Here is a 24,986-nt window from a genome sequence, read left to right as displayed (position 1 = left end):
TTCCGAGGTAGGTAAAATGAGGACCCAGATTGTTGGGGGCAATTAAGCTGACTTTGTAATAATGCCGCTTGGGGTGTGTGTGAAAGCCCTAATAAGCAGGCATATACATAGAATGAAGGCTACTGCTAAGCTTGTAAGCCGCCCTGAGTCTTCGGAGAAGGGCGGGATATTTATTTATTTTATTTATTTATTTTATTGCATTTATATACCGCCCTTTCCCTGAGGACTCAGGGCGGTTTACAGGGAGTTAAAAATCAACCATACAAAAGTTAAAAAACCAATTTAAAAAAGATTAAACCAACCCTGTACAATTAAAAACCCCCAATTAAAATAAATTTCTCCTCAGCCTGGGCCCGAGAGCTCAAAGAGCCAGGTCTTCAGGCCCCGGCGGAATGATCGGAGGTCAGGGGCAGTCCTCAGCTCCCCTGGCAGCTGGTTCCAGAGGGCAGGCGCCCCCACTGAGAAGGCCCTATCCCTGGGTGTCACCCGCCGGCAATCTCTTACCGGTGGGATCCTGAGCAGACCCTCCCTGTGGGAGCGCACTGGGCGAAGGGCATTTGATGCCGGCAGCAGGTGTTCCCTCAAATACCCCGGACCCAGGCCATGTAGGGCTTTATAGGTGATAACCAGCACCTTGAATGGAATATAAATGGAATTAAAAAAAACAACCTAAAACTATACAATCTAACAACCCAGGATCATTGTTTCAGAGATGTTCCATTACTAGATTCTTCAATGCCTTCAACAATGCAGAGCTTCTAATGTACTTGGAAAAATTCATGGATATATTTAGAGTTGTATCTACCTTGAAAGTAGCTCATGATGAATTCTACAGCATAGTCAAACATCAAGGATTGACCATAGGAAATGTTTTATGATGCACCATTTCACCCAGTTAAAGGTTATGCAAACAAGAGTTTTAGTACTATACCAGACAACTCATAACTCAATGGGTCATTCCTCTTTCCATATAAGTTTGCACTGTTTCTCCTCCCTTTATGACTCCCAAGAAAACCCAAGTAAAGCCGCCTGCCCCTCCTCAACTGATCCATGGAACTACCTGCCTGCCACTTTGCTGGAGGGAGCTGGAATCAAGAGAGCCACAGATCACAAGGAATACTGCACTACTGTTTCCCAGTCCATCTGGTCCACAAGAGCCCCCTCCCTTCAGAGAGGAAGAGAGCTAACCTGTCAACTACCGGTGCCCCCAGCCAGAAGGCTTCACGGTTGCTCCCTTATCCTTCCTCTTTTCACATATAATACAGAGTTACACTGTTTCTCATCTCACAACCCTCTGGAGAGCCCCAGTAAACCCTCCTCCTCTAACTCCTCCTCCTTGGCTGATTTTGTTGGTGGGAAGGGGGAACAAAGGGAGATTTTGACTGTGTGGAAAAGTGCACCTCCATCCCCCATGCTGACATGTCCTTAGGGCCCCTTCCTCCAGGGAGGAAGAGTACTCATGCATTGATTGCCGGTGCCCACTAGCCAGCCTCACATCACCAGGAACTATCCAAGTTACTCTCTCATCCTTCCCTCACTGGCCACAACCATTAGGAGATTTGAAATTTTAGTCTTGGTTCCAAAGCAGCCAATGGCTGCTGGTCTGTCAGACCTTGCTACCAGCTGATTGGGCACAGAAACCAAAGGGAAGTAGCAAATAGAGCAGGAATATACCCGTCCCATTTTCCTTGTATCAACTTACAGGTTTCTGGGAAGTGCAATCAGAAGGCATGGCAGTACTGAAGTGGCCAAAACTTCCCCAAATTTCATTCCCATGGGAATCATATGAGTCCTGGCATTCTGTAAGTTAACCCATTTGAGTTACCTTGGTTCACTAATTGTTGCCAAAGTGAAAGTATCATTCATGGAACGGGCAACCTAGGCATAAAAATTATACATAAAAATTATCTTGGACAATTATTTTAACACAGCATATTTCAGTTATGTAATTAAGCTATTTAAGTTCATAGATGTAGAGACTTCAGGTGCTCCATTATTTTAGATTATTTTTTTTGTGTATGAAAGAAAAATTCAACTACGGTATATGGGTTTGTGGAATTCTTAATTTTCTAGTGTTTCCATTTCACTGTCATGCTACATAGATTTTCTCCTCTTTGAACTACCTTTTATATTACTCCAGGTCTGTAACCTTTTCTAAGAGGCAGAAATGGCTGAAGAGAGAATCCTGAAAATTACTTCTTAGCATTGTTTCAGCATGAATTAAGCCGTTTTGCACACTGAATCTTAATGCCTGGAAATTAATGAAATTTAGCTGAAATAGAAGGCAGATTCCTCAGAGAGTAAGTCTCAATGAACAGAGTGCAAGAAAACATGGTTTGTTATAACTCTGTCAGAAATATTTGTTTACCCAATTATTTATTGGCTTTAATCTGCTTACTCTATTTTTTTCATTTTTATTGTCATGATTTCATTGTATGCTACAGGTAGTCCATAAGAAAAGGGGGGAAGGAGAATCAGTTTAGGCCAGCCTTCTTCAGTGTAAAAATATCCCAGATATCTTGGGCTGAAACTCTCAGAAATCCATCTAACCTCAGGCCATGTTGGATGGAGACTTCATCATATTTGGAGGACATCGGTTTCAGGAGGACTATAAAGAAGTTAAGCTATGGTAAAGAAAAGGATAGGAAGCCCTAAAGAAAATATGATATGAGATACGAGAAAGCAATGAATAGAAGGAAAAGTCACTAACTTTATCTACATATAATTGCAATAATGTAACTATTCAGCAGAGAAAAGTTCATTTTATACAGCTAGACAAAATTATTTTAGCTTCAGGAGAATACTTGGTTTTGTTTTTAATTTCCTGGAACATATACAGTAGGTTAATGGAAATATTCCCTCTGAGGTGGAGGTTTGAAAGCCAAACATAAATAGCTACCATGCCTTTTTTCCTGACCATTTCAAAACAAAAAGAATGCTAGACATCCCTTCCAATTCATCCTCTCAAGCTTTAAATCAGTTTACCTACTATTGATTACAATTTATGGGAACATAGATATCTATACTGATTCCAACGGTTAATATATAGTTGCAGAGCCTCTGGCATTTAGTTCCATTCTGTTTCCCATATGTAATATCACTTTTCTCTAGGTAATAAGATTTCTGTAGTATTTGAGAAAGTGCAGCCTGCAGTTGAGTTTATTTTAGCTCATTTCCTTGCCTGTACTTGAAAATAAGTTATTTTCCCTCTAGTGAGAAGTGCAGTGAGATTTCTCTGCAGGAGAAAAATTCAACATACAGGTTAGAGAAAAGGGAAAAATGTTTCTGCTAGATTTATCTCTGATTACAGTATGTACAGTATAGGTAGGGGAGAGGACTTCTGAAATTTGCTGGCAGTGTATATTGAAGATGAGATATGTTATGATAATACCATATTGGTTTTGCCAATATTCGACTAATTAATTGGAGTTGTCACACTTATACCACTACAATTTATTCCCTGATTTTTTAGTTTTGGCTAAGAGTGATATTGTATTGTTAAAAATATCACAATACATCTTTTTCTGATTCAGATCAAATCCTTGGGATATAAAGAACAGACTTGCCAATTTATGTTGCTCTCTTGATTTTGTGCTCTTTGCATAGAGAAGGAAATGGAGTTGGATTAGTTGGGGATTTTCATACTAGAAACAAGGAACTGTTTTTCTTATCCATGAATGAAAGATCTAAACTGATGTATCAAACTTTCCACCGTGAATTAGGTTTGCAAATGTTATCCTAAAACCTGCAAGATATAATGTAATTTTCTTACTATTTTTTTGGTATTTTGTATCATTCTGCTTTCGTCTTTTTCGTGTTTGTATATGTTTTAAGGTTGTTAAAATAAGTCTTTGGAAGGAAAGTTGTTAATAACATGGAGAATGCATAATAATTCACAGAGATTTTGCCCCATTTAGGATTTCAGCCTATTCACAGATAAGTATATCTGTGTGATATACAGTATTTATTTTTATGTCCAGCTTATTTGAGTAAGTGCTAAACAATAAGCTAACATCCAACTAAATAAGCTGGGATTTGAGAATTTTGCCACAGTTGATGAAACATTTGCATCAACAGACTATTTTATTTATGTACTTCATACAGATACATTACTGGCCTTAAAAACAAAGTTGGTGCTGGGAGGGGGGATTGGAATGAGAGTTCAGTTAGTAATAATAATAATAACTCTGCCTTGGTAATCCAAGGACAAACTGGGTCCAGAGTTGATAGCGTTTTGGTGGGCTGGAGAGCTGGGGAGAAAGCCTGCACTTCAAGCTAATTGGGGAATGTGCTTTATGACTGTTTATTGGGGTGGGAATTACACTTTGTTACTTTGTATCCAGGGGAGGGGAATTTAGTTTTGGGGTTCAACTATGTAGTGCCGATACTTTGTTTCCCGAATAAAAGATTGTTTAAGGAAAACAGTGCCACGAAGTTCTTTTGAACGGTTTCATCTCTCGGAACCATGACACCCCCACCCATGGTCATGTGACTGCATTTTGGCCACTTGGCAACCAGCTCATCTTTACAACTGGTTGCAGAGTCCCACAGTCATGTGACCATAATTTTCAACTGTTTTGCTGGTTTCCAGCAAAAACCCATTTGGAACAATGGGTTCACTTTTACAACAGCAGCATCCACATAATGTTCATGGATTCATTTAATGACTATGGGGATTTTCTTAATGATTGCTGCAAAAACATTTGCCATAAAATTTGCTCCAGTTATGTGGGTGCCTCAACTTATAACTATAATGACTATAACCAGAAATACAATACTAATTGTGGTCATAAATTGAGAACTACCTGCAATTAAACAAACTAGTGCAATTGCAGCAAAGCATTTTATAGTTCTATGTAGATAGAAAAAGTGTGGGGAATAATATTCATACAAGGAAAAGTTCGGTGAGGAAATTGATTTTTAGTAGGCCTCTAAAGGACATATTAGTAGGAACTGCCTAAATATCAGAGGGAATTTCAAGGAATAGTTGGCAAAAAAGAGATATTCCACTGGTGAGAATAAATGTGGTTAGTATTGAAAATATAATAATGTGCCTAGCAGAGCATGCAGTGGTGGGTCCAGTAAAAAGGCCTGCTTCCGGCTAGCCCGCAAAATGGAAGGGCATCTAGAGCAAAGTAGGAACAAATGTGAAGTTCTAGTCTCTCATATCTAGTCTCTCTCGTCTCATCGGTGTCCTTCCCATTCTATGTTCCAAAATTAGATTGTAAGATCTTTCAGATTCCTTGATTACAATCTCTGGATGTGGCTATTTTCTGTATCTGTTTTCTCTATCTTTTTGGCTATTATATTTGTGGCTTTATGTGTCACACAGTATAGCTTTATATGACAGACTTACACTTAGGAACTTTCTACAACAGAAATGATAGATGCCCTTTTTTCTTTACATGTAGGAAATATTTGAAAAACATATGTTACCCAATTGACTTGTGTGAATTTACCACTGTAAGATAGATGAAAATAACTTTGAATGTTACCAAAAATATGCAATCAGTTTTTGTGGGAATATAGAGCCCCACCTTTTGGTACAATGAACAAAATGGGTCATAGTTCTGACAATAAAAGTGTGACTTTTTTGTAATAACCAAGCAGAGACATTCCTAATTAGCATGTATTTAAACGTACTTTAAAAAAACCTCTCTAGAGATATTTTTATCCAATGCAAAGAGATGAACAGATTTCCCCTAAGCTCAGACTAAAATAGTATGCCTTTTAAAAAGCTGTTGGATTCCCACTCACATAAAACTTGCAGCCAGAATGGGCAATGAGTAGGGATAATGGGAATCAGGATTCACAATGTCTGCAGAGCTATGGGAATCCCATATTTGCTCTGAACTGTATTGTAGTCCAGTTGTTGTTTTAATTACAATTAAATTGTTGACAGATAATTTAAATTAGCCCATATAGATTTTATAGCATCTAAATCTACTGTATTTTGCATAAAACTCTTAAAATATGAAATGTCAGGCAACATATGGGTTGTAATTTATAGGACACAATGGTGCATGCACATATGGTGATAAAACTGAAGTAATTTCAAATTTCAGATATATCAAATATATCCTCATCCACCCTTGTCATCACAGTGTTCTTGTTGACTTTGCCATGCCATATATTGCTTTTATATGCTTCCTATGATCTTTGTTAAAACTTTATATAATGATTTACTTCATGTTAAATCTTTATTTTATTCCACATGTTCTTCCGTGGGAGACATAATTCTCAATTTTTATTTTTTAGAAACTTAAATATCAACAATATGTATTAACATGTTTAGGAAATTTAAATCATATTAAATCACTCTTCCCTCTATAACGGTAATGAAAAATCCAAAGATAAAGATTTGTATGTCTCTAGGTGCTACTAAAGTTCTTTGAAATTAACCTAGCTCCTAATAAAGATTCTTTATAATTTTATAGCCATGTGTTCTAATCACAAAGGTTACATGAAAAGTTTATTTACAGTAGAATATTTTTTTGGTTGGAGTATGTTGACACCAAGAGAAAGGTATGCGTATTCTCGCTTGACAGCTGTCCAGAGAATAGAAAGTTACACACATCCACAATAAATTCAGGGCTACCATTAATTTCTTTTTATTCTGGTATTCCTTTCAGGCAGTGTATTGCTTCAGCCAAGTTTGCAATACCTCAGGAATGTCATTCGGCTCTTCTCTATAGTTGCTCTTTGCCCCAACACTGAAACCTTTGTAAATTATACTGTTTTATACTTTTCCATACTTCAGCAAGTTTGAACTGATCCTATTGACATTAAAGTAGTTATTTAGCAACCATTCGCATGTCCTTTATGCAACATTTATCCTTCATGATTTAATACTGCAACAGAGACCAGAAACCTATCAACAGAAGCACAAATTGAAGTTTATAAAACAAACTGCCAATTAATTTTAAATAAATAAATATATAATAATTATTTACAGTATATTGAAGACTAGACCAACTAGTCTAATAGGTAGGGAATACAACCCTTTGATATGGGTATTTATTTATTTATTTTATTAGTCAAATGTATATAGCCACCCACCTCATCGAAAGTGAATCTGGGTAGTGCACAGCAGATAAAAAATATAAAATATAAAAATCCATATTAATAAATATCATAAAAGTGAAAGATACAAACCATAGGGAAGAAAAGATAAAAATGGCCACCTCAAAAATTGAGCTATTTGAATGAGTCTCTGGTTGCTTGGGAAGCCCAAGTCTGACAACATAGCCAGGTCTTGATGGATTTTTGGAATATTAAAAGGTGAGCAACACAGCAGAGAAATCATGTTTCCTGGGACCCACCAAATGAAGGTCCCTAGACAAGGTACCCACAACATGCCTATTTTGCCGGATCTAATGGGTGAGCTGATGCAACTGGTCCCTCCGATATCCTGGTCCGATGCCATGAAGGGTTTAAAGGTTACTTTGAATCAGACCTGGACACAAACTGGCAATCAATGCAGCTCACAGAGCAGAGGTATAACATGCATTGTTTTAGGAGCACTCATAACTGCCCATGCTGCTGCATTCTGTACCAACTGAATTTTCCAGGTACTCTTCAAGGCAGTTCCATCTAGGATGCATTGCAGCAGTCCAATCTGGAAGTGACCAGGGTATGACTGACTGTAAGTAGAGCCTGCTGATCCAGGAATAGGCTCAACTGGAGCATAAGATGAATGACGCATCATCACATGAAATCACATTTTACAACTGGAGTTCCCTGTCCAATCACTGTTGTTAATCTAGGACTATTTCTACTTAAAATCTTTCTTTCTAGAACAGAGGACAATGGTTTATTGTCTGCAGACTTCATGAAACCCCACCTTTGGTTTTAGAGGAAGCCCTAAAATCCTTTTTCATGCACTGTTAAAATTACTATTGCCATTACTGCTATAATTTTATTGATAAATGTTTATTTACCAGTTTCAGAGTTGATTCTTCAACTTATCTATGATTTGGAGATTCTTGACAAAGAGAATTTTAACCATAAAACAATCATAGCAAGCTAAGGGCTTCTTGAGGTTCAGACTATGAATGATTGCTGCCAAAGATTAAAGTGAAACTATACACCATCAAAAAGGCTGTGCCTCCAAGGAAGTTCGATGTCACCAAAATCCCTACTACATATACAATTGAGGTGAAAAATAAGTTTGAACTAGTGGACAGTGCTGAGAAGACACCTGATAAACTGTGGCAGGGAATTCAATCAAGAATTGCTGGAATTGCAGTTGAACACATACCATACAAAAAGCCAGAGAAAAAGTGCAAGTGGCTCTCAGATGAAACTGTCAAAATAGCTGAGTGAAGAAAACCAACCAAGGTAGCAGGGCAAATGGGAAGAAGCAAGAAGATTGAATGCAGCTTTCCAGAGGGCAGCAAGGAAGGCCAGTGAAGTCACACTATGAATGCATTTATGCAAGTCAAACAGATCCAAACACCATTTATTGCTCATAAAGGCATCATTAAAAACAAACAAGCAAAAGAACTGTCCGACCAACAAGGCATCAAGAACAGATGGCGAGAATATACAGAAGAGCTGTACCCAGGTAGCCAAGGGCAAAGGCTCAGGATGACGAAGGAAAGCAAAGTAGAAATAGTACTGGCCATCCTTGAGGAAGAGATCATATGGGTGATGAGCCAATTCAACAATACTCCAGGTGTTGACGCCAACTCTGAAGAATTGAGGCCTGTATCACCCACAGTGCCAGAAAATTTGGGAAACCAACATGTGGCCACAAAATTGGAAATGCTTAGTGTTCATTCTATTGCCAAAAATGGGTGACTCTAAAGATTGCTCCAATTATCGTACAGTTGCTCTCATTCCGCACATTAACAAGATTTTGCTTAAAATTATACATCTAGCACCAGCCATTGAAAGGGAATTACAGATATCCAAGCTGATTTCTGGAGGAGTCACGGCACTGTAACCATATTGCAAATCTGCACCGGATCATGGAAAAATCTCATGAATATCAAAAGATCATTTACATGTGCCTTTGATTTTGTTATCATGAGATGCTATGGAAAGCTCTACAAGACCTGAGGCCTGTACCAGCACATGTGGTCAATTTGATGGAATCATGTGCATATATCAGGAAGCCACTGTGTGAACACCATATGAAGACACCAATTGATTTAAGACAGAGAAAGGAGTGTGCCAAGGTTGCATTCTCCCCCCCCCCTTCTTATTCAATCTGAATGCTGAAATGATCACGAGGAAGCTAGATCTTGAAAAATCAAAAATGGGGTTAAAGATTGGAGGAAGAAACACGAACGATCTTCGATATGCTGATGATACAACTCCTCTCAGAAATCAAAGAAGGCCTAGAACATCTGATCAAGAAAATCAAAGAAGAAAGTGTGAATTTTGGTCTCTTTCTGAACATCAAAAAGATCAAGCTCATGACCACTTCAAGGAATAGAAACATCAAAGTAGAAATTGACAGTGAAGTGATAGGAAAGTGTGGAAAAATACACCTTCCTAGGATCGCAGATAGCTCAAAGTGGTGAATGCAACATAAAATAAAATATTGGATTGCAACGGGTTACACAGCAATTATGAGCTGAATATGAAAAAACAAGGACATCAGCCACATAACTAAATGTAGGTTAGTTCACCCTATTGTGTTCCCTGTAGCTACCTATGGTTGTGAAACCTGGACATTAAAAAAAGCAAGACAGAAAGAAAATCAACTTGTTTGAGCTGTGATGCTGGAAAAGGTTTCTGTGTATTCCTGGGACAGCAAAGGTGACTAACAAGCAACTACTGGAGTGCTTAACTCCTGACATGTCACTGTTGTTGTTGTTAGCTGTGAAGTCGTGTCTGACCCATCGCAACCCCATGGACAACGTTCCTCCAGGCCTTCCTGTCCTCTACCACCTTCTGGAGTCCATTTAAGTTCTCACCTACTGCTCCAGTGACTCCAGCCAGCCACCTCATTCTCTGTCGTCCCATCCTTCTCTTGCCCTCAATCTTTCCCAGCATTAGGCTCTTCTCCAGTGAGTCCTTCCTTCTCATTAGGTGGCCAAAGTATTTGAGTTTCAACTTCAGGGTCTGGCCTTCTAAAGAGCAGTCAGGGTTGATCTCCTCTAGGACTGACCGGTTTGATCGCCTTGCTGTCCAAGGGACTCGCAGGAGTCTTCTCCAGCACCATGTCACTAGAAGGCAAAAATCATAAAACTGTATCTCACTTATTTTGACCATGTCATGCAGGGGAATTCATTGGAGAAAGCAATTACGTTTGCAAGAGTTAACAGTAAAAAGAAACCAGGCCACCAAAGAACAAGTGGCTGGACACCATCAAAGCTGAGCATGGAATAATTCAAAGAAGTAGTGCAAGATTGGAAGATGCAGAGGGATCTGGCCCATAGAATCACCAAGAATCAGACATGACTGAATGGATATCATCATCATCATCATCAATATCATCAATCATCATCATCATCATCCTCACCGTCATCCTCACCATCATGCTGAAGGCTGCATGCCGTTCTATATGGGAATAATAATTAAACCTAGTAACCTTAACTTGATTCTTTAAAAAATCTCAACATTCTTTTCTGTTATTTTTCCTAAAAATAAATCCATTAATTATTAAAATCTATATGATTTTTCTAAACCTTCACATTAAAGGCATACAGCATTTTGTTTTAATATCATAAATTTCTGTAGTTAGATTAAGCACTGTTGTCTGTGTAGATTTTAGCACCTACATACATGTGATAAGTATTTAGCACCTACGTATACTGTATGTGATATGTACCATCCTTTACCTTGATGACACTTCCCTTTATTCTTGCAATATTATAGTTTCTGAGTTTTGATTCCATGCCATGTTTTAGGAATTGATAGTGATTTTTTTCTTTTGCCTAATAGAAACCAATTGGCATGTCTAAGACTGCCTCTGTATTTCTAAGACCGTAAGCGATGAAGACATAGCTTCAATACCCATAGTTCTAGCCATAGTTCTTTCTTCCGGCTCTTGTCTGTTTTTTAAGACTATCTATCTGAGTGGAGTATGCTTGGAAGTTTGCACACTATTCTTGAAAATGTGCACATTTTTTTGTAATCTTCTCTTGATATCACTCTAGCTTTTTATCATTTCCATTGTCTCTGCTTATTGTTTACAATATTTCTCTTGTACCTTTTGTTGCATTAATTGGATATTCCTTGCTTTGGAGGCCTTTTAGTTAAATTATTTTATATTTTAAAAATTATGCTGGAACTCAAATCATAGACTTTTATCAAGACACCTAATTTCAGGAGTTATTGTGACTCCAAAGTTTGAATTATATCAGCAGTGAATTAAAAACCTTTATTGTTACTGAATACAGGTAGTCCCTAACTTACAATAATTCATTTAGTGACTATTCGAAGTTACAACAGCACTGAAAAAAGTGACTTATGACCGGTTTTCACACACATACATATAACTGTTGCAGCAGCAGCATGGTCACACGATCAAAATTTGGATGCTTGGCAACTGGCAGGTATTTATGACAGTTGCACTGTCCCGGACCATCATATGTAACCATCCTAGCTGGTTTCTGGCAAGCAAAGTCAATGTGGGAAGCCAGGTTCACTCAATGACCACATCATGCACATAACAAATACAGTGATTTGCTTGATAACTATGGCAAAAAAAGGTTGTACAATTGGGCAAAACTACAAATGTCTTGTTTAACAATGGAAATTTTGAGCTCAATTGTGGGTGTAAGTCGAAGACTCCTTGTACATATTGTCTTCCATAATTGACATTATTTGTAATATGTGGATTTAGTGAATTCTGAATAAGATTAAGAACTTTACAAGCCTAATTTTGGTATTTCATCTAGGAATAACTAGATCATGCTGAGTTAATTTTAAAAGGATTTTCTATTTTCCTCATCTGAACTCTGCCCAAGCATTTTAGTTCTTCCTTCCCAAGCAACTAATATGCCCCACAATCTATATGCTCAGAAGTAAAAATTGCCAGAGTTTTCAGTCTAATGGAAGAGGCCAGCAAAACTTCTGATATTGCACATAGCACATTCATGTGGGAAATTCTAATTTAATTTTGGAAAAGGCATGTGGATTAGAAATATTTTCCACTGTATATTTTTTGCTGAGCACATCATAAATTACTGCCAACTTGTACTCAAATTGTATTAAGCATTAGAAATCTAATTACACATACAACCAGATAGAAGTTAATTATGCCATGTTAAATGGACTGTTTATTTTGTGAGCATGAGAGACACCAGATATTACAGACTGTGACACACTAGGTGTTTCTTTTCATATAATCTTAGGCCAATAGAAAATTTTATGATAAGTTCACAAAAAGTGATTTTCAACATTTTCTAACTCCTTTTTGTGATAAATATAAAATTCTTTACACTCCCCCGTCTCTTTTTCTCTCTTTTCACACACACATGCACTTTGCTATGTGTTTAACTTTTCCCAATTTCTGCTTCTAGGTGCATTTTTTAATCTTTTGTCACTATTTTTTTTTAAAGAAGAGAGGGGGGAATGGATTGCAAAAATGTAGCAAATACAATTTATCAGCAATCTCCCCAATCTCAGCTACAGTGAGTCATATTACAGTAAATATTTTGAATAAAATAGTGCAATATATCCTAGTGTGAACATGCCTGATTTTTCCATCTTTGTAGTGCACTCCTAAATATGGAGTATATTTGAACTTACTGCTATGATTTATTTGGTCCTAATAAATTTCTACAGAACCAGTCATGTTTTGTGGAAGATGCATGCTGCTATTAGATGCAGTTCTTTTTCTATTTCTCATGCCTGATAGTTAACATAGTGGCTTGAACTGAATGAGGTAATGGATCAGGCACATAACCTGGCATTTTTCTTGATTCTAAACTGTTGATAGAGACACAGTTGCTTCAATACCAAGGAGGGCCTATGCCATGGTTTAGCTGAAACACCCATTACAATACTGTCTGAATAAGATAATCTTACCTCAGTGATCTTTGTTCTAATAATATCTTCATTAAACTATTGTAAAATGATCTATGTGGGACTACCCTTGAAGACAATCTGGAAGCTGTGGCATGATGTAGGGACAGCTAAATAACGTAACAGGAGTTTTGAAAATATTGCATTGGTTCCTTGCAAACTCTCAGCCAATGTAATGTAAAGGTTCCCCTGCACATGCATGCTAGTTGTTTCCGACTCTAGGGGCCGGTGCTCATCTCCATTTCAAAGCCGAAGAGCCAGCGATTGTCTGAGGATGTCTCCATGGTCATGTGGCCAGCATGACTAGACGCCAAAGGCGCATGGAATGCTGTTACCTTCCCACCGTAGTGGTCCCTATTTTTCTACTTGCATTTTTACGTGCTTTCGAACTGCTAGGTTGGCAGAAGCTGGGACAAGTAACAGGCGCTCACTGTTATGCAGCACTCGGGATTCGACCCGCCAAACTGCCGACCTTCTGATCGACAAGCTCAGCGTCCTAACCCACTGAGCCACCGCGTCCCTTTCGGCCAATGTACATAGTGACATTAGTAGCTGTCAATGGTTTGGGAGGTAGATATATCTCGAGAACTATTCAATTCATGCATTATCCAGGGCAATTCTCTTCATGGTCCTACCAATTAAGAGTGCAATGGTCAGGAGTATATCCATCTCTGGGATAGTATCTCAGCTATTTTTCAATGGACACCAACTGTGTTATTTTGGGGGAAAAACTGAAGACATCCTGCTTTCCCAAGTATTTCTAAGTTAACATGTCAGGCTCAGATTGTTTGCTTTGTAGGCATTTTACTCTTCTGTAAAAATAAATTTTGCTTTCAGTTCTTGTATTTATTTTTTAAAGCTTGTTAGTTTTATTGTGATGGTTTAAAGACTTCTTTTCTCTTCTTCCCCCTCCCTTCTTCTCTGGTAAATTGTTCTAGGAGCCTTTAACTGAAGAGCTATAGAGGCATAAAATAAATTAGCAGAAAAATAAAATAATAAAAGGTTGTATAATGAATGCAAGTCAATAGTGAACATTTAAACTAGGGGTCCCAATTTCTATTTCTATTTGTAGCAGTTCCACACCATTATCCAAACACCCACCCTCTTCATTTAACTCTGTCTTCCTTACTTTTCCCATTGTGAAAAGGAGATATCATTAGAAAATATATGGAGCGTTTCATAGACACCTTGCATTTCATTGTGTTAATTGTCAGTTGCTTTACTTCCATGAGGAAAGCTGTTCTTTAAATAAACATTTTATTTCTCTTCTTACAGTCCATTATAGTAAGTTTGTGTTTTGCTAGTCAGATTGCTTTTGATAGCTCTTTGAATAACATTTAAGGCAGGGGTCTTCAAACTTGGCCCTTTTATGACTTGTGGACTTGAACTCCCAGAATTCCTCAGCCAGCAAAGCTGATTTAAGGGATCACTCAGGCTCTGCTTCCTCCATGGGAAACTGAAAAGTGTCAAGGTGGTGGGTTTGTCATGAGACTAAGGCCTGTCTCTTTTTTATCTGGGCCACAATCTACCCAGAAACCAGGAAGGGCTTTTGACACCTCTACCTATCTTCAGATACCCTGAACCCTTGTATAGTCCTATAAACCCTACAGTCCTTTAAAATAACCCTGAAAAATCTATTGATTTATAACCCTTTTTTAAGCATTGCCCTATGTGAATGGGTTCTTCAGTTTCACCTTAGCAGACATAAATAAATGTCATATTTTTAAATGCCTTATTTGGGGTATGGCAATATGGTGATATTGGTATTTGAGAATACGTCATTCTAATTTTATTAAGAGGTATTATTGCTGAATTCTAAAGAGATTTTCACAATATTACTGTAACCTATTCATGTTCCAGACTGCCTCCCTTTAAGCTCTCTACTGGAGTTCTCATATTAATCAAAACTATTTTGAAGTGTTATTTGGCCTGCTGTGATAATGACATTTATTTCATGTTGAAAACACTAGAATGTAGCTATGTAGATGCTTATATAAAATGTTAGAAATGAAATGGATTATCAGCTTTAAATGGCTCTGAACTCTTCTTGAATAAAAAAGATCAGTGAGATCAGATCACCATCTAGACTCCACAATATTGAAAAGACCAGAGTTTTAAAAGATCACAATATCTACAGCCACAGATATATTTGCCAGCAGAAAAATAAATATTGGTCTTATGTTTGTTGTATTATGGCTTGTTGTAGTAACAAGCTCAGACCAGCCATTGATTTCTAAAAATAATGAGCCAATTTTACTTCTGATTTGTTCTCTTAACTGTTAAAGAACTGCAAGCATAAAGACATTTCTATAACTGCATTTAAACATGATACAAACCTGCTCTGCCAACTTTCCTAAGCTGTTTTGTTCTCATGATGATTTCCTTTGATCCACAACCCATGGTTGAGGCCGTCCTAGGTTGTCCTTAAGTTGTTCCAGTGTTAGTGCTTTCTTCCTGAAGCAACCTGTAGCAGTTTCAAGATTTACAAAACCTGCTTTGACAACTTCTCTGTCAATGATGATTGGGGCAGACAGTGGAATGGTGCCCACCCAGTGCTTCTACCCATAACAAGTTCAGGATAGTGTCCCATCCACTCTATACTCTCCTTTTGCCAAATGTCTTCCCTCTCCAGGTGGAAAGAGTTGCTACAGCATGTGACACTGCTGTACTCCACAATTCCCTAGACCCTGCTGAAATCTGTTTGACAATTATGGGAATTGCATAATAAAATGGAAGAACCAATTTACCCCAAAACTCAAGTTTTGGGAATAGTAAGCTTTCCTAATTTACCACTATAGCTCCACAAGCCATTAATCAGCTTATTTATTGGGTTGTGTTGATGGTAGGCTTAGCGCTCTTTCCAAACTGTAGAGATCTGTCCCAGATCTGTTTGAGAGAACCAGCTCTCCGGCTTCCTGAGCCTACTGAGCCAGCATTGGGCTCATTGTGGATGGTAGGGGTAACAGTTTGAGAGAGTTGGATGCCTAGGGAGTCAATTGGAATTTGCAGACCAAAATTGCTTTATGACAGCCAAACTCTAACCCTAACTATAATTTAGGAGTGCAGAAAGTCTCTTGCATCTTTCACATCATCACTTATGACTAATGGAAAAGCTTTAAATTCCTATAGGATATAAATGTCCCTGATGCCCTGGTACTTTAGCAGTGGAGGAATTCAAATATGTGAACAACCAGTTCTTTGTGTGGATGCCACTTCCAGAAGTCCATTCTGGGCCTGGGCAACAAAAAAATAGCTACTGGTTCTGCCAAAGTGGTGCGAAGCAGCTGAATCCCACCACTGTACTTTAGATGTTGAAATCATTTAAGTACCCTGTAAAACCATGCGATACATTTGGACTTGTAATCACAAAAGTTATGAGATGCAAACTGATTAAGAAAATCTCTAATTCCCAACTGACTAATCAGGCATTTAATCTGTTCTGAAAGTTTGGAAAATAAATTCAAGGATGGGAATGGGGGAATCACAGTGCCAATTCCTATTTTTGTTAGCCCTTCTAGAAAGAAGATCTATGTGATAGGAAGTTAAATATGCTTTGTAAGAAAGTGGTTTTGGATTGTTTTTTTGTTTTTTCCAGTTCTTTCCCTACTAGTACATAATCACAGCATGAAAAAGCTCTGACAATATTTTTGTGCTTTCTCAGCAGGATGCAGTGTTTAGCTTAGTCTCTAACTCCAAGAATGAGAATGAGCCCAAGCTTAAGTCATCAATAGGTGCGTTTCCCCATCTTATTTCAACATAATCAAAGGAGAATTCAAATTATATAATATTTGTTAGGCTCTGTTACCATTGAAACACAGGTAACATAGGAATAATAAGAATTACCGATACAGATTTCATGCTGTATCAGAGTTGCTGTGGCAAATTGGCCATAGTTGTGGTGAGGAATTGGCTGTGGTGAATTGTCATGGACCCTCAGGTAGTTAGCAAGATTAAAAATAAAGGTACAGAGTTTACAATTTATTGTCAATAAAAAATAGCCCAATCACATCAGTTAAAATTTACTGACAATCTGATTTTAAGTGCTTGAATAAGAATGCCTTTACTTGCTTGCTTAAGGCAATAGGGAAGAGAGCTAGCCTCATCTCCCTTAGCCAGTCAGGAGGCAACTTCTCCATTAATGGAATGAAATGAAAAAAGTGTTTTCAATTCGGAACACACATTTTATGGTCTAGAAATGTGCAAGGTAGCAGTCTAGGCAAAACCAGCCCCTCTGTCTCCAAACACTTCTTACTTGGAAAACAGATATCTTAGATTTACGACACGTTTCAGGTCTGGACTGAACAAAATGCACAATCTTCTGTGCGGTCATGGATCATCCCAAGCTGTTTCACACATGGAATGATTCATGTATGGAATTACTTATATATCCATTTTTTTCCCTGCCAAGTGTGCCATTCTGGCTTTAGTGCTACATCACTGTCCTCCTTGGGCAGTGAAGTCAGCATTGCTGCCATTGCTGGAGGTCCATGGGTCTTTGGGTCAGGCTGACTTCTTATTCAAAAAAATGCTCTAGTATATTTCATGGAGAATCTTATTAGAAAAACGGTGAGCTCCAATCCCTAGCAAAGTATATTAATATGCTCCATTAGTTCCCCTATCAATTGCTTCCAAGATGAAAGGAAAACTATAGCTCAGTGAGAGGTCCTTTGCTTTACATGCAGATGCTCTTATGTTTAAGACTTTGTTTTTCCAAGGAAAGTTGGCAAAGATTCTCACTGTTAATACAGCGAGTACAAAGCTAGATGTGTCCAACCCATCGCGTCCAACCCATTGTGTCCAACCCATCGCGACCCTATGGACAATGTTGCTCCAGGCCTTCCTGTCCTCAATCTTCTGGAGTCCATTTAAGCTCACGCCTACTGCTTCAGTGACTCCATCCAGCCATCTCATTCTCTGTCATCCCCTTCTTCTCTTGCCCTCAGTCTTTCCCAGCATTAGGCTCTTCTCCAGTGAGTCCTTCCTTCTCATTAGGTGGCCAAAGTATTTGAGTTTCAACTTCAGTATCTGGCCTTTTAAAGAGCAGTCAGGGTTGATCTCCTGTAGGACTGACCAGTTTGATCGCCTTGCAGTCCAAGGGACTCACAGGAGTCTTCTCCAGCACCATAGCTCAAAGGCCTCAATTCTTTGGCGCTCGGCCTTTCTTATGGTCCAACTTTCACTGCCATACATTGCAACTGGGAAGACCATAGCCTTGACTATAGGCACTTTTGTTGACAGGGTGAAGTCTCTGCTTTTTAGTGTGCTGTCTAGATTTGTCATGGATTTCCTCCCGAGGAGCAAGCGTCTTTTAATTTCTTGGCTACAGTCTCCATCTGCAGTGATCTTGGAGCCCAGGAAAATAAAATCTGTCACTACCTCCACTATTTCCCCATCTATTTGCCAGGAATTGAAAGGGCCGGATGCCATGATATTAGTTTTCTTAATGTTTAGTTTCAACCCAACTTTTGAACTCTCCTTCTTCACCTGCAACAAGAGGCTCTTTAGTTCTTCTTCACTTTCTGCCATTAGAGTGGAATCATCTGCATATCTTAGATTGTTGTCTGGCTCGAGGTCAGTGACTACCTCATTGTGATTATCAGGGATGTTAAGCTCATTCTTGTATACTTCTTCTGTGTAATTTTGCCACCTCTTCTTAATCTCTTCTGCCTCTGTTAGGTCCCTGCCGTTTTGGTCCTTTATCATGCCCATTTTTGCATTAAACGTTCCCTTCATCTCTCCAACTTTCTTGAAAGGTTCTCTGGTCCTCCGTATTCTATTGTTTTCTTCTATTTCTTTGCACTGTTCATTTAAGAAGGCATTCTTATCTCTTCTAGCTATTCTCTGGAATTCTGCATTCAACTGGGCGTATCTTCCTTTTTCTCCCTTGCCTTTCGCTTCCCTCCTTCCCTCAGCTATTTGCAAAGCTTCCTCAGACAGCCATTTTGCTTTCTTGCATTTCTTTTTCTTTGGGATAGTTTTGGTTGCTACCTGTTGTACAATGTCGCGAACCTCTGTCCATAGTTCTTCAGGCACTCTGTCTATCAAATCTAATTCCTTAAATCTATTTGTCACCTCTACTGTATATTCAACTGGGATATGATTTAATTCATACCTGACTGGCCTAGTGCTTTTCCCTACTTTCTTAAGTTTAAGCCTAAACTTTGCAATGAGAAGCTCATGGTCTGAGCCACAGTCAGCTCCTGGTCTTGTTTTTACTGACTGTATAGAGCTTCTCCATCTTTGGCTGCAGAGCACATAGTCAATCTGATTTCTGTGTTGACCGTCTGGTGATGTCCATGTGTAGAGCCGTGTCTTGGGTTGTTGGAAAAGTGTGTTTGCTATGACCATCGTATTCTCTTGACAAAATTCTATCAACCTGTGCCATGCTTCATTTTGTACTCCAAGGCCAAACTTGCCTGTTATTCCACTTATCTTTTGGCTTCCTACTTTAGCATTCCAATCCCCCATGATGATAAGGACATCAGTTTTTGGTGTTAGTTCTATAAGGTGCTGTAGGGCTTCATAGAACCTGTCAATTTCATCTTCAGCACTGGTGGTTGGGGCATAGACCTGGACTACTGTAATACTGAATGGTTTGCCTTGGATTCGAACTGAGATCATTCTGTCATTTTGGGGATTGTATCCCAGTATTGCTTTTCCTACTCATTTATTGACTGTGAAGGCTACTCCATTTCTTCTGAGGGATTCTTGCCCGCAGTAGTATAACTGATGGTCATCTGAATTAAATTCACCCATTCCTGTCCATTTTAGTTCATTGATACCTAAGATGTCGTTCAGTCTTGTCATCTCTTGTTTGACCACGTCCAGCTTTCCTTGATTCATGGATCTTACATTCCAGGTTCCTATGGAGAAAAAATCTTTACAGCATCGGACTTTCCTTTCATTACCAGACACATCCACAGCTGAGCGTCCTTTCGGCTTTGGCCCAGTCACTTCATTCTTTCTGGCGCTACTAGTACTAGCCCTCTGCTCTTCCCCAGTAGCATATTGGATGCATCCCGACCTGAGGGGCTCATCTTCCAGCGTCATATCGTTTTGCCTTTTGGTACTGTCCTTAGGGTTTTCATGGCAAAGATACTGGAGTGGGTTGCCATTTCCTTCTCCAGTGGATCACGTTTTGTCAGAACTCTCTGCTATGACCTGTCCATCTTGGGTGGCCCTGCATGGCATAGCTCATAGCTTCATTGAATTACGCAAGCCCCTTCACCATGGCAAGACAGTAATCCATGAGGGGTACACACACACACGGCTTTTTTTCTCATAAAACGCTCAGAACAGAGTTCCGGCACCTATTTTGGATGGAACCTTGTAGGGTAGGCAAGGTGGGTTGTATGACGTGTGAGTTCCGGCACCGCATTGTATGTGTATGTATGTATGTGTATGTGTATATATGTATATATATATGCAATAAGTATTAATTTCATGTTACTCTATTTCATAAACTACAATTGGCTGGGCTTATGTAACATATTAAATAAAAATCAAACCACATTACTGTAATGTGAACCTAATTGAAGGAGTACGGATTACTGATGAGCCTATATACTCAAAACTATACATTGTATCTGATTTTCCCGTGTAGAATGCTTAACTGGATCTTGGAGGTAGGATAGTAAGTTCATCAGGTCAACAAGAAAATTCAATCAAACAGTCTAGTCAATTTAATGTGGGAAATTACATTTAGTTCCAGACTTATTCTTCTTTGGGATTAAGGTAATTGCCCATATCATATGAACTACTTAGGTGAGGGTTACTTGTCCTTTTCAATATCTATGATGAGCATGAAATCCTGGAGGACCTACAAAAACAGCCAATAATCAGGACTTTTACCATTAGTAGAGGCATCCTCAAGGTAAGTCAATAGCAAAAAAATGGTATGACCAGGCTGATTAAAACCCTCCTATCTTTTTTATGCAAGCATTTTAAAAAGAAGCAGGGATTAGTTACCTGGTCCCATACTTTTAATGCTAATTATTTCCTTCCTGCATATGCTTAACAGTTGGATTGGGGTTCCTGGATTCATACAGCCTTTGACTAATGATTAACTCATAGATTTGGGGGTTAGAATTAACCTTCTCCTGATGAAAACTGAGTTTATGGGTTCACAGAATACATTGGGTCTTTGAAAGTGGTGAATTTGGCTCTAGGACAGGGGTGTCAAACTCAATTTCATTGAGGGCCGCATCAGCATTGCAGTTGCCCTCAGGGGGCCGGGTGGGTATGGCCAGGGCGGGCGTGGCCAGCTCTACATCATTCGCATCAAGGGTGCCTATGAGGGCCTGGGCAGGAGTGGGACAGATTTGAGGGTTTCTGGCAGAAGGAGGGTGTCTGGGCCAGGGCCAGGGCAGTGGGGGCCGTTCCCTCACTGTTTCTAGGATAGCTTCGCGGGCTGCATGAAACAACTTCGCGGGCCGGATCTGGCCCCCGGGCCTTGTGTTTGACATGTCTGCTCTAGGATATTGATTAAAAAGACTTTTGGCATGGTGTGGATGTTATGTTCTTGTTTTGTCTAGTAAGGCTGTCCTGAAAGCAGTTTTTAGTTGTCCTTATGTGGTAAATAAACTACAACCTAGTCAGCATACTAAACATACATTAGTATGCTTTGCAAACTCAGCTTGGTGTCATGTGAACCAATATACCGGTAATTGTATTGAATAAGGGATGGTTCAGTTAAGCATGAGTAAGTATGCAGTGCAAATGAAGCACTATTGTTTTTTTTTCCAGTGAAATTGTCATGAATTGCCAATATTCTTGATTGAGCAAAATGTGACTTCTCTGAGAAATGATTTGTGGGCCTAAAAAGATAAAGTATATGCTATAGATTGGGATCACCCAGAGAGAGAGAGAGAAAGATGGATAAGTGTCTTTGCCAGAGTATCAACAATCAAGCCCATTGTCTCATTTTTCCCCCCCTGAACTCAAGCTTTCCTATACGGCAAAGCATGTGGGAGGATAGCAGAAGGCTGCTGTGGTGACAGAAAAAACAGCTGTTGCCTCTCCTCCTTGGGCCCAATTGTCTGAGTGGAAGGAGATGGCTGCTGTTTGCAAAAGCAGCATCTACTTTTGTTTACCGGCTTGATTTCACTAGGCAACCAAAATCTGCAAGAACCCAGTTTTCTTTTCATTGGATGGGCCTCTTGGACTCAATGTTCTCTGCTGTGGTAGAGGATAAGAGAAGCCTGTTCTTAGGATTTTCCCCGATGGGCCCAGACTTCCTTGCTGCCCTTTCCAGAGGCAATTCAATCTGGTGGCTTGTTTTCTATCTGCCCCAGAGCTCCCAAGAAGCCATCTCCACTCTTGCCATTCAACCTGCAAGGGCTTAATGCAGCGCACTGCCCCAAAGAGGCCGTATACTTCACAGAAAGAGTTGTCTGCTTCCCCTTCGCCGGACACGGCCGGGAAAGCTCTGCAAGACCCCCTTCCCCAAGTCACTATCCAGTCCTCTCTCTCTTAGCAGGATGGCGTGGCAGAAAGGACTGGATCTAGCCAGCTTTATCCACGCTAGGTGGATAAAGAGAGGGAGAAAGGTCCGTTTAAGTAACTGGAAGCACGGAAGAGCAGCCGCTGCACCGGCCGGCCAACCGCCTGCCTCTCGCCCTCTTTTGCTGAGATCGGGCCTAGTGCGGAGGCGGCGGCAACAATTAGCTCCAAAGCTCTTACGTTCCCGAAAGTTGCTCATCGCCGTAAATTCTGCCCCCCCCCCTCCTGAGAGAGAAATGGGGGGGGGGGCGCTGCCGCCGCCGCCGCTTATGGCAGCACTAATCTCCCGCCCGCGTCGGGCGATTCTGGGAGCTGCACGGCAGACTGGAGGCTCGCTTCGCTCGGCGCTCGACTGCTTGCGGGAATCCCGAATCCCGGCTGCCTTTGGGAAGCGAAGGCTTTGCAGCCTAGACAAGCTCAGCCGAGCGCCGAGCCAGGCTTCCAGGAACAATAACAAGAAGAGCCGGGGTTGCGGGAGCAGAGACGGGCGGGCCCCCCCCATACACACACACACACCCCTCACCTAGCCGCCTCGCCCGTCAGCCACCTTCCCTGCTCCCCCCCCCTTCCCCGGGTCGCGCGGCCCCGCTCCATGATGTACGCCTTCGTGCGGTTCCTGGAGGACAACGTGTGTTATGCGCTGCCCGTGTCGTGCGTGCAGGACTTCAGCCCCAAATCCCGGCTCGACTTCGACAACCAGAAGGTTTACACCGTCTACCGCAGCCCGGCCCGCGACCCCGAGGACGGCGACGACGAGAGGCCCGGCGAGTGGGGAGAGCGGCCGCCACTGCACAAGGCCCAGATCCTGGCGCTGGCAGGTGAGGCACCCAGGGATTTGGCAGCGGGCGGAAGGAGGGAGGGAAGGAAGGAGGGAGGCGACCTGGAGGCCAGACCAGTTAAAACCTCCCAGCTCTTTGGAGGACCCGGGCGGGGTGAAGGGGGGGGGAAGAGAAGAGAGACTTCCCCCCCCCACTCTGCGAAAGGAAGGAAGGGGCCTTGCGGCTGGAGCCCCGCTCCTTAAGCCACGGCGGGGCCTGCTCCGAGTGGCGGCTGCTGGCTCCACTTCTCTTGAGGGAGGGGTTTCGGGTATCCCCAGGAGAGACCAGCAGGCGGGGTAGGGATGGTGTTGCAAAGGCCTAGAATCAGGGGTCGGCAACCTCGGCTCTTTTATGACTCGTGGACTTCAACTCCCAGAATTCCTGAGCCAGCTATGCTGGCTCAGGAATTCTGGGAGTTGAAGTCCACGAGTCATAAAAGAGCCGAGGTTGCCGACCCCTGGCCTAGATGAAGGTGGGTCGGGGTTATCTCAGTGCCCCGCAATCCCCCTTCCCTGAGGACTAGGCTTGTCGTAAGAGAATACAGGGAATCCTGCTCGACGTTTCCATCGTTTTCAGCGCTGCGAAGGTTGGACTAGGGAAGGGGAGATGGGTGGTGCAAGTAGAAAAAGCTATAAAAAAAAAGTAGGACGTGACCACTAGGCTGTCTCCGGGAGGGACGCTTAATGCTGGCGTGGGCTTCCAAGACTAAACGTGTGTGTGTGGGGGGGGGATTTATAAAAAAGGAATTTATCTGGGTAAGAAATAGAGAACATTTCACTTTGTGGAATTCCTAGGAAGAACTTGGGTTAACTTGGGTGCGTGGTGCCGGGTGAGCATTTATAGGAAGAATAAGATGGTCTTTTGGCAGAGTAAGTTGGGGTGGGGCTAAGATGGTCTTTTGGCAGAGTAAGTTGGGGTGGGACGTGGCTGCCACAAAAAAGTGGGACACTGAGCACGAGAAAAGCCCTGCTTGGAGCAGTCCAAAGATGTAGTTTTTTATTCCCACTGTGAGGAACGAAATGTTTCCAGGAAACCATTAAGCAGGTCATGAAGTAACAGTCTCTGCAGTATGACCTTGTATAAGTGTTATTTAAAGACTACTCCATTTTAACATTGTGGTTTTACATTGCTATCATAACTTAGGATGTATCTACGAATATAATTCTTTTGGAAAATAATCTAAATCTAAATTATTGTTTACCACCACTGTTCATCATTTTGGAAATTAATTTTAAATTAAATATATAAAATAGCCCCCCCTTCCCCTTTGTTTGCTTGTCCCAAATGGACTTTTAGATTACACTCAGTGATTTAATTTTAACTATTAAAAGAAAAGCAAAATTACTTCTCTATATTCTTAAACATATTGATGGTGAGCTCTATAGTTAACACATAGTAACCATTTTTTAACATGAATGCTGCACTCTGTAAAATACTGGAAATCTAAATACAGAAAAGGATTCTTTACAATTAATAAAATAGTGAAAAAAATGCTAGTAAGTAAAATTCAATGGCAAATATCCTTGATTTGAAATAAAGATCATTACTGCAGTATTAATTTTGATGACTTTAACAAAGTTACAGTAAACATATATATTGGCTATCATTGCAAAACACAATTTACCAAATGAAATAAAACAGTTTTTTTTCCTCATGAAATTCTAGAATATATTATAAATTAAT

At 40.4% G+C, this 24,986-nt stretch overlaps 1 protein-coding gene across 3 annotated transcripts in view; it reads left to right on the top strand.

Moving 5' to 3' along the window:
* BEND5 (BEN domain containing 5) overlaps positions 1–24,986 on the top strand; it is a gene marked incomplete at its 5' end in the record, with an annotated part of 895,229 nt that overhangs the window by 465,709 nt on the left and 404,534 nt on the right. The window contains one exon of one of the 3 annotated variants that reach the window (XM_083359612.1): positions 22,915–23,303. The exons of the other annotated variants lie outside the window; for them this stretch is intronic. Coding sequence (XP_083215738.1) covers positions 23,078–23,303 — 226 coding nt within the window. Of the gene's footprint in view, positions 1–22,914; positions 23,304–24,986 lie in introns of those variants that run through there. 3 annotated transcript variants of the gene reach the window in all.

Source organism: Vipera ursinii (assembly GCF_947247035.1).
Source record: "Vipera ursinii genome assembly, chromosome: 3".
Lineage (NCBI taxonomy): Eukaryota > Metazoa > Chordata > Lepidosauria > Squamata > Viperidae > Vipera > Vipera ursinii.
This window is presented reverse-complemented; position numbering and strand designations above follow the sequence as displayed.